The sequence below is a fragment of the Solenopsis invicta genome, chromosome 8, assembly GCF_016802725.1.
Source record: "Solenopsis invicta isolate M01_SB chromosome 8, UNIL_Sinv_3.0, whole genome shotgun sequence".
NCBI lineage: Eukaryota > Metazoa > Arthropoda > Insecta > Hymenoptera > Formicidae > Solenopsis > Solenopsis invicta.
The window spans coordinates 6782260-6792969 of record NC_052671.1 but is presented as its reverse complement, the minus strand read 5'-3'; the positions used below and the strand labels follow the sequence as shown (position 1 = coordinate 6792969).

Here is a 10710-nt window from a genome sequence, read left to right as displayed (position 1 = left end):
TGTTTAAACTAAATCTAATAATAGCAAATATATTAAGAATTACAATCTTTAAAGAAAATTTATTTTGTCATTTTCTAAATAGAACTCTATAATCATTTTTTAATAAGAAGTTTTTTTAGTAAGAAAATAATTATTTTGTATAAAGAATGTTTTTATTTATATGAAATATTAATTCTCTATTCGACTTATATTGTAAGTAAAGAAATAAATATTTATTTACATTTGTACAAGCAATATTTTGTATTATCTATGAATTAGCATAAATGTTTTTCTCATTAGAGAACAGTGAGAAAAGGATTGTGAAAAAATACTATAAAAAGTAATTTGAAAATTACATTAGTAATTCAAGATTTATAAAATAAAGATTAAAAAAAAATAAATCAAGAAACTAAAAATATACAATAAGTGTTACTGTGTACGTGGATCGAACAGCGAGCGGCAAAAGATGAAAGGAGAATAGCAGAATAGGTATTAAGAAAATGTTTTAATGAAATAAAGGGGACTTAACCCATTATTTTCAACGCTTTTTAACATTGATTTTCAAATGTTCTAAAAATATGTTTAACAGCATTGTTCGCTATTTGGGCCGAACAAATTAAACGCTTTCATTTCTTTGAACTCTTTCTCTCGACAGATACATTCTTTTTTCTTTCTTCTTTCCATTTTACCTCAGAACAGAAAATTTCCTTTCGAGATAGCGTATCATTATAATAGTTGCCATGATAATGGCAATATAATAAAGTATGGGATTTTAGTCGAGAATTTCTTCACTAATTATTGTTCTCAATATTTTGTTCTCCTTTCGATGGCGGCAAATCGTCCCCCGGTATCTACTCGTCTAGCCCCCGGCTGAGAATTTACCTCACGAAACCCTCGTTTGCGTTCAATACAAGACTCGAACGAAACGGGTACATAAAGAATATGTATTTCCCCGTCTCCCTCTTCCCTTTCTTCCTCTTTCTTTTCTTCCCTGCGCGAACGCGGGTACCGCAATTACGCTCGCGCGATGAAAAGTAATTGCGCAACCCACGCTTCGTGACCTTTCCTCAACTTTGTTGTAGGTCACACATGCATTCCTTAAAACACGCCGGTTATTCCACGATGAAATGATGCGCGCAGAGGTCGAAGGCGAATAGCACGCAAGGCGAATCTATCTCCCAGGCTACAGATGGAGCCACGGGCCCCGGCGCCTGTCTCCGATTTTACTCCCGCCATTCCACCGTTCCCGTCACCACTTGTTATCTCGATCAATCGTGCGCGTTTTATATCCGTCCCACGGTTGCAATACGGTGATACAATTTCTTTAATCGTTTTACTGCGTTATTGCTCTGTTACGTCGTCCGTGTAACTACGTGTATCTACCGAAGAATCAGGAAAATGATGGAAATGAAATACATAAAAGCAGCGATGGCATGTCCGTTACTTGTAAGTACGCTGTGAAGTATTCTATCTTACGATAGAGCGTCATCAAATTGCATAGCCTTTAATAATTTGTAGAGTTGAGTAAGTTAAACAATTTTTTTTAACTAGTTAAAGTTAATAATAGCTCATAAAATTAATTTAATTAGGTTAAAAATTACAGGAATAAAAATTAACTAGTTAAAGGTTAGGCTAAGATTCAATTAAGTTAAATTAAAATTAAAAGTTATTTTTGAAAAGCATTTTACTTATATTAAATTTGAAATTCGCAAATTTTAAAAGTCAAATTACTCAAAATAATTATAATAGGGATCATCAAACAAAAATATTTTTTTTTATTTGTAAATTAAGTTTATATAAAATAACAAAAGAATATTGTTTTTTATGTGGAAGTTTTTTTTCATAATTTTTTCCTTTTACATAAATTTATAACTTGGGAAAAAAATTAATAAGTTTGTATGTTTTAAAAATAATTCAAGTTACATCTCATTTAAAATTAATTAAATTAAGTTATTTGTTTTTTTACTTCATTATTAACTTTTAATTTTTTAACTAATATCACCCAAATAGCTATTAGTAATTTGCAAGGTAAAGAGTAAAAAAAGAAACGAGTTGAGGAATCGAGAACATACAATTATTAAGCATTCCTGTGTACATGGATCGAACAATGAGATAAAATATTTTAATTAGATCAAAGTACAGTTGAGAATAATTCGACAGGAAAATGGATTTTATTTTTTGTTAAAATATTCTCGAGTGCGGTTAATCAAATTTCTAGGCTAATTTAAGACAAGTTTGTAAGATGTGTCTCTCCTCTTAAAGATGTTTGTTTCCGTTTCTTGCGAGATAAACGCAAGTCCGAATGCACACGAGCATGACTAGACTTGTGCGGCAGGTGGAACGCTAATCACATATGTTTCATATAATCGTGTTGTAAGATCGTTAATTAGTTTAACATAACATTGTGTTGCTGTCCTACTAGTGTTCTCATAAGAAGATGCTTGTCGAACCGGCTCGTTGGTCTAGGGGTATGATTCTCGCTTCGGGTGCGAGAGGTCCCGGGTTCAAATCCCGGACGAGCCCGTGGTGAAATTTATTTTTTTCCTTTTTACTTCTTATTAAATTATTGAGATAAAATTTCAGACGTACGAATCTGTGAAACATAAATTTGGGATTACACCTACATGTGTCTTAAAGTCATGAAAGGAACATGCATGAGAAAATACCGAACGTCATGCCAACTTCGTGATATATTATTTTGCGCTTTTGTTTGACTTGTTTTCTACGATCCACATATTTTAGTTCTAGTTTTAGTTTATGCTGAACGGTCCTTTCTTTCATACCTTTCTTTCAAAATTCATTTGACTACTAATCACTTGATCGCTTTTAACTATTGACATTTTTATAACTTTACGCTTCCTAAATTTAGGCTTTCTAAATTTTTACCTGACAGATTGGAACATCAATATTAGAAAATTAGAATAAAGGTTTCTTCTTTAGCTTGAAATATGTTAACGAATAAGAATATAACTTTCACAAACAACTAAAAATAAATTGTTGTTTCGATCACATGATTTTAATTATACTTGATATTGAAAGGATAATTCTGCGTTAGCTCTGAATTCTTATAATAAATAATTTCTATAACAATAAATTTCTAAAATAAAATTATTTTGTAGAAATTTGAAATTATCAAAATCTTTATGAAAATTATAATCAAAATTGAGTAGAATGTGCTATATTTACACTGAGAAAAAAATACTTCAAAATTTATTTGTAGGCTATAAATTTATTTCATGGAAATAAATGTTTATTTAAACAGGACGAAATAAAATTTTATTTCTAACAGATAAATCAATTAATAAGAAAAATAAAATATATTTTACAGAAAAGTATATTTTGTTATCACAATCAATTTTGTTTATAATTAATAAATGTCGAAGAAAACACAAGCAACATTTGTTTCTAGATGTTTCGACATTTTTTTCTCAGGATAGTGCATCGTTTCCATAACAAAACGAATAGTGTGTCGTTCTAGAGTTAAATAACGAGGACGTCGTGATATATCATCATCGCGTGCTGTCGCCGTCTGTATTTTTATCAAATCTCGTTATCGAATTTAAAATCAGACTTTTTCTTTCATACCAGCCGGTCTGTCTGTAACGAGATGTCGAATCATTACTTTTCCACTTTCGATTTCCTATTTACGCGCGCCGTGACGTCGTTAATTATACGCTGCTCATCATCGTCAATTAACTTCTTATCTGCGCGACACGCGAGATAAAAAGAGATATACGGAGAACGAAATCCCTCGACGTGTCGCGTTGCGCAAACGTGCATTAATCGCCTCGCGCAAGGTGGACAATTGATGTATGCTCTCGAGGAGCAACGCCCTTTTTTAAACGCAATGAGGGCTTGTAATCCGTGAATTATATCCCATTAATGACTCGGGACGCAGGCGCGCCTCATTGTCGGGACCACGCGATGCCCTCTAATTCGAACATCGGTCTCTTTGATGTCCTAATGCGTTTCTAAAGACAGAGTTTCCATTCGGCGGCTAACGGGACATCCACCTGACTGCTCTCTTAAGGGTTCATCAATAAAATGGAGCTGAACCCTTCACTTTTGTTCCTAACATAATAAATTAAAATTTCCACGATGACTTTATAAAACGTGTCGTTACAACGAATACGAATTATTATGAGATCTGTTATTTTATACTTTTTATTTAAAAATATATTTTAAACCGGCTTTATCTCTACACTAGATCTCATTTTAAACTAAACTACAAGCGTTGAAATACGAATGTTACGCTCGGATCTCCGTGCAATTAGATGTGCAACGAAAATGCATGCGATTTTCGACGATGAACTCATTTATGCTGACTAAACCTAAATACCGACACAGTTGGTGAACGTTAAATATGTTTCACCTCACGCAGTTGAAAACAGTGCACGAAGACACGCGATACTGAAGGACCTTGACGGGAAAGGATATTCTCTCGCTTCGCAGATTATCGCGAGAACGACGATACGTACGTGATCCGCGCCGTGATCGATCGCCGGCCCGTTAACGATGACGCGGCTTCTAAATTCATCGAAATGCTCGTTGGCTCACCTTAATCGCGCGTCAGACGTTATTGCGGGATAATCAACGCTCGGGTGTAGCGCAAACGGCGACAATTATTCCTTTCTCCGACACGCAGTGACGGAAACGAGCGTGTCGCACTTCCCAAAGTCGGCTTGATCGGCTCCTCGATAAAATTTTCGCTCGACGCGGCACCTTAAAACAGAGGTCACGGCGGGCCGATTATAAATGTCAATCGGTGGTCCAGTCATCTCGCGACAGCCTCTCCCGGCAACGGCGATAAATATGAAAAATCGTCCTATTATCGTCGGAGTACCGAATTAGCGTAGAATTGAAATTTTGCAATATTGAGGCGAGCCTCGGCGCGATTTATTGCGACGATAAATTCCGCCGGATAATACACGCAGACGAACACGCGTATTTGCGGGATTTCGCAAGATCGGGGCGCATCGTGATCGTAAACTTCGGTTATTTAAATCTCCGGTCCGCTACCGTGCACGCATACCTGCACACGTCCGAAATCGTGTGAGCCGCCCGTGGGGAGGAGGGGGGGGGGGAATACATTTGAAGCGTGACGATTTATGCGAGAAGCGACATCCGTTGGCGCGTTGGAAATGGAGCCTGGAACATTAATATTCTCTTTTTGTTCGTTACGAATATGTATGCGAGATAAAGCGTAGGTTTTTTTGAGATATTGTTACGCGACCGTTCTGCTTTATTTCGTCTTGTTGGCTTATTTATTGGATTTTTGTACGCAAATCAACTGCGTATCGGTCGGCACAATTAACCTTAAGAAATGTTAAATAATGTCTTGCATCATATATTTCTTTTGTATTGTGTCTGTTCTATTTCGTAATATTTTTGCTTTAATCTTATTTGTTTATCGCATCGATTTTTTGCAATATATCTTCTCTCGCGCACGAATCTGTTCTCTCGGATTTCTCGAAGCCATCACTATACATCCTGCGCGATTCATGCATCCGTAGAGCCATACAATCGTGGCTAATTTGGGGCAAAAGTTTCGACAATTGTTAAGTAGTGTTGGACGTACAAAGAAAAAGAAAATCAGAGAAAATCGAGGATTACATAAGGTCACATGAGGTGACGCGATACAAATGGAGTCACGTCGACTGATTGTAAAAGCAAGCGAACGTTTCGGCAAAAATGTGATCGCGCAATCGGCGTATTTACGCGGAGAAGGACGCGATCTTTTGAATCATAAGTCTTTTTTTCGAGCTGGCCAAAGGCACATGCGAGGCACATGCGAGGCACATGAATGCGCTTTTTATTCTTTACGCTTCTTCGCTTTTTATTCGAAGCGGGGTGGAAGAAAGAGTCCGCGATTAAGTAATAGGTAATTAATGAGAGGCACCGTTTTATGCCGATTTTTTACTGCACGCGAGGGCACGCTCGCAGTAATTATAGCCCTATGTCATATACTCTCCCTTCTTTCGCACTCCTTCGCTCGAATGTATTTGTAATCTCGCACTCATCGCGCGTACGACAGGGTCGCCCGTAAAAATCTGAACGTGCAATTAGGACCAAGTCGTTAATTTATTTTTCTCTATGTGTGGGCTACGTTTCTGGCTGGCCTGTGAAATTATTGTCCGATGTATCGCCGAAGCGCAAGCGACAGCAATGGACAATAAGGATAATCTGCTTTCACGCGAGCGCAAGTTTTACTCTAGTTTTGGCATTGTTATTAAATTATTGGAAAAATAAGAAAGAAGATATCTATCAAGTTATTTAGAAGAATTGTATTAAATAATTTTCAGTAAAATAATAATGAATATTGAAGATTTTTTAGAAATTAAAGTTAATTAAAAGATTATTTGTATTAATATAAATAAGTTCAGCAAATGCATACTCGTAAATCCTCTTCTAGCTGGAGCATAGAACCTTTAAGAAATTATATTATTTAATCTTGCGTCTGAAGATGTTTTCGAGAGAGTCCATGATTTTCCGACCCACTCTGTTTCACTCGAAATAATTTCTCTTCAGGTAGCTGGTCTACCTCTATAAGGTCTTCTACCTCGTGGATTCCATTCCAATGTTTGTGATGATGTTTTCGAGGAGAGAAAACGAAAACATCATCACAAACATTGGATTGGAAATAAATAATAGTTATACTAAAGTAGTGCTTTAAAATTTGTCATTAAAGCCGAGTGGATGCGGGAACTTAAATAATATTCATGTCTCAAGATAGATTTTTTGATACGATTAATATACCGTGTGATTCTATACTGCAACTGATACTTTTGTTAATAAGTTAGTACGAGCTGATGAACTTGCGTGTCGCACAGTCGACGAGCGGTCGGTTCCGGGTGCTTCCAGTATGGCGCGGACCTCGAGGTTAAACGTCCGATGTATCTCGAAGCGTCAAGGGGGCGAGTCGTCGAAGGCATGTCGTAATAGGCGTATACGACACGCGGCGGGACCAACCGGCCAGTTTCGTGATTTACGCAAAGTAATCCCATTACAGGTCGCGTCGCTCGTTAACGTCATACGCGCAGCGGCTCCGCAGACTGGACGCGGTACTGGAAGACGCGCGAATTACGCTTGTAAGCGGGTAATGAACGTCTCGATAAAATTCTAGTAAAGGGATGTTGCTAGAAGAATGCGAGAACTACTCAGACTAAGATTCATTCCGCCTTTTAGTGCACCTCGCTCGAGTCTTTTTACTGCGCTCTTATCTTTAGCAATTATACGGAATGCTCTGGTTTTTTTTTACGAGATTAATTTATCCCCACTTTAATTTATAATTCGATAATTAAAAAATTAAATTAGACAGCCTTGCATCAATCTTCATTTAATCTCTTTGAAGTTATCCAACGCAGAAGGTCCCGTAAGTTTAGGCGATGGTTATCACGGAGCAACGATGTCGCGGTCAGAGGGAGAACGATCGTCTTCGTCAGGGAGGTTAATATCTAGTCAGGCATCCGGGAAAACAAAGTGAAAGGAGCACCATCCTTCGACGATGCACACACCGATGTGTGCGCCGACGTTCGTTCTACGATGCGCACAGTTATATGGCCTATGAATCACGAGCGGAGACGCTCACGTTAAGTCGGGAGTTAATTGAAACTTTTATTCGTAATTATATACGCGTTTTTCTCTACCTTTAATACACGCGCGTCGCGTCTCACCCGCATATTAATTCACCCTCGAGACACCTGAGAGAAAGAAAGAGAGAGAGACAGACAGCGCTCCGCGCAAGGTGCGTGCATCGCGTACCCAGAGATTCGTCCGCGCGATTTAATTGCGTCTTGTGTCATTGCTAATAACCATTCTCGCGAATAGTACGCCGCCGCGGATATTTGGCAATACGGTTTCCGGCCGTTTTTTAAGCATTTCGTAGTAAGTTTTACGCGATGCTGAGGCTTGCAAATCTCCAACGTTTTTAGTAATAAAAGTGGAATATCGAATATTTATTATATTTTCGGTGCGTAATTAATGTTTCCCCATGCGTTTTCATATGAAAAAAGTCTCGGATAAAATATGTTTCGTCGTTTGCCGAGGTTAAATGTTTACAGCGTCTCTCGCAGTCTCCGATTTTTCGCGTGCCTGTGATTTAATCCTAAATCAATTTCACGCGCATTGGCGAGTCGCGACGTTGCAATGGACAATAAATTTACGTAGCTAATCGGTATTTGAAATTGAAATATTTGAAATGTACGATTATTCTAGTTTCGTTTTACCGAGAATTCCATTAATTACAATTCATCTTGTTACGCGACTCGTACGTATGTCCGAAGTGCGTGTCGCGGATTGGCATTCAAAAATACATTTATTATAATTCGACGTACGATCTTAATATAATTGTTCAATACATTTCGGTGTACATTGAATTATAATGAAAACGTGATTAATAATGAAAAAAATAGATATAGCATAATTTGTCACACGTTGCTATCATCTCATGTCTGTCTCCTGCCTCCTTACAAAGAACGATCTAATAGAAAACTCATTTTGCTAACGATGCCATGAATTTCTTACGAGCAAGAAAATAAATGAGAATGCATGAAAATATGAAAGGGCAGAGCGCGTGGCGTAATATTTCTCCGGCTTGACGCCGGTTAACGTGTAACCGGATGTCGCACTTTGACCGCTCGTTTAAGTGGCCGGGATCGAGCCTTCTTTGCTCGTGCTAAAACGCGGGATTAAGCTGGCGGCACGCGGTCAAGGCTCCCGCGGCCACCCCCGTGAGGTGAAGTCCCAGGTGAGGTCTTCATCGGTTTGGTGCGACATTGAGGAATATTCCCCTCTGCACTTATCCACTCGCGGCCGCCCTGAGGAATCGCCTCATCGGCGAGGGGCCCCAGCACCGCGGAGCCGATGCTAATCACTGCGGCGTCCAATGTTATATTATCCCTATGGAAAATAGAGGAATATGCTTCATTAGCATACATATACGAGCGCCGCGCGGTCGTCATTAGCGCTAAGTGCGATTAATAATTGCCGGCGAGGGGCAAGAATCGACACTTCGTTCTTTGTCATGCCTCGTGAACGCTTCACCGCGTCTAATCGCCTGTGATTAGGGCGAAGACTCCGATGAGGCGCGGCTGTCGCTCGTCGGTCGTGACTAAATTTAATACGTTTCATAATTACGAGATTACCTCGCTTATTTCTTATTGACAGAAACATTTTGCTACAATCCTGATATTTTGGCACGTACGAAATTGATTCATTAATTCTCGACGTATCCTTCATATTGCTAATCTTCGCTTCAACATTTCTATTATCCGTGGTTTCAAAAGAAACTTGATCCAAAGGTCAAATCATCTCACACATGTATTCTTTATCTTTGTATCCATTAATCTTTTGTATAGCTAATGATGTTGGATTTTTTTTTTTTTTTTAATACATATATAAACCGCGCGTCGGATTATCATGCAAACTCATTGGTGTAAAATGCATCGTGTCCGCTAAAAGAAACAGCACGAGGTAAAGAGAAGCAATTTTTCCATTAGCGATGGAAGAGTACGCGCCGATAAATCGCTTGGAATGAGATAAACGCTTTACGCGAGTTATGTTACCGAAGCGATGCATATACTTGAGTTATGGAAACTTTAACGCGTGACTTGACAGGATCGATTGTCGAGTCAAACGGGGACGGCGCGGCGGCGGTTGTCAGGAAATTAAACGTAGACGCTAAACATGAACGCTAAGTGCCAGGCGGATCATCGTACGGCGGCACCGAATTATTATAAACCTCCTCGATACGGTACATCTTGCCCACGAGATAGCAGCTGCAATGCGCGGTTTCTCAATTACTCCTTACGTAAGTGTTAATTGCGACATGCGCTCGCGCTCGCGCGGGATCATTCTTATAATGCGTACTCGCGTATGACCAGCCCCCCGCGCGTACATGCATCTGCATACAAAATGATCCGATACGAGGTGAAAAATTTATCCTCCGTCCACGGCGCGTTGCGTCGCGTCGGACATTAGCAGAGAATCTCGCGGCGAGATGCCATTATTAAGATTACCGGAATACTTAATACACACAACCTCCAGCCTTATTAACAAACGTAGTCGTCCCCGATCGTGCGCACGATACCGGCGGAAGATCGAGTGCCGACTCGACCGAAAGTCGATGGTTTCTAGTATCTGAGAAAAAACGCAAACTCCGGGGTCTCCCGAGAGGTCGCGGATCTCTGAAGCGTTCCGCCGCGACTCCGGCTGAATCTACGCGCTCGTCGTCGTATCTTCCTCTTCGTATTCGTTTGCCGGACGCTACGAACGTTCACGACGCAATATGTATAATATGACCGTCCACAGAGAGGTCCATTTACCAAACCGTTACGGGATAGGCGCGGCAGCGGCTTTATAATCGCGCGCGCCTTGCGTCTCGCGCCTTTCTCCGCGCGAAATGGCGTTTTAATTATTACTCGACGCATTAACCCCCGCGAACCCGTGGGCACGCACCTGCACATGGAAGCGCGCGCGCGCGCGCGCGCGTGTGTCCCTTCGCGTGGGTGCGCGAATCTCCGCACGATGGAAGATCGTTTCTAGCGGAAGATCTCTGAGCAGCGCACGAGTGCCGAACATTTTTATTATCCGCAGCTCGTGGATCCATTGGCGGCCGCTTATCGCGCCGCGGAAAGCCATAGGAAAGTGTGAGAAACGGTTTCCAGCTGAGAGAAACAGCATCTTTATGATGCCTCGGTGAGATTACCGAGTGACGCGAAAATCATCAATACA

At 39.9% G+C, this 10710-nt stretch overlaps 1 protein-coding gene and 1 non-coding gene across 4 annotated transcripts in view; both read left to right on the top strand.

Annotated features, from left to right (window-relative positions):
* The window catches only part of LOC105196935, a 139530-nt gene that overhangs the window by 24424 nt on the left and 104396 nt on the right, over window positions 1–10710 (top strand). The window contains exon 1 of one of the 3 annotated variants that reach the window (XM_039453230.1): window positions 830–1425. The exons of the other annotated variants lie outside the window; for them this stretch is intronic. Within the exon in view, the coding sequence (XP_039309164.1) occupies window positions 1378–1425 (48 nt within the window). The 5' untranslated portion in view covers window positions 830–1377. Of the gene's footprint in view, window positions 1–829; window positions 1426–10710 lie in introns of those variants that run through there. 3 annotated transcript variants of the gene reach the window in all.
* Window positions 2431–2502, top strand: Trnap-cgg. The gene has a single exon. It is a non-coding gene; the product is annotated as a tRNA-Pro (tRNA).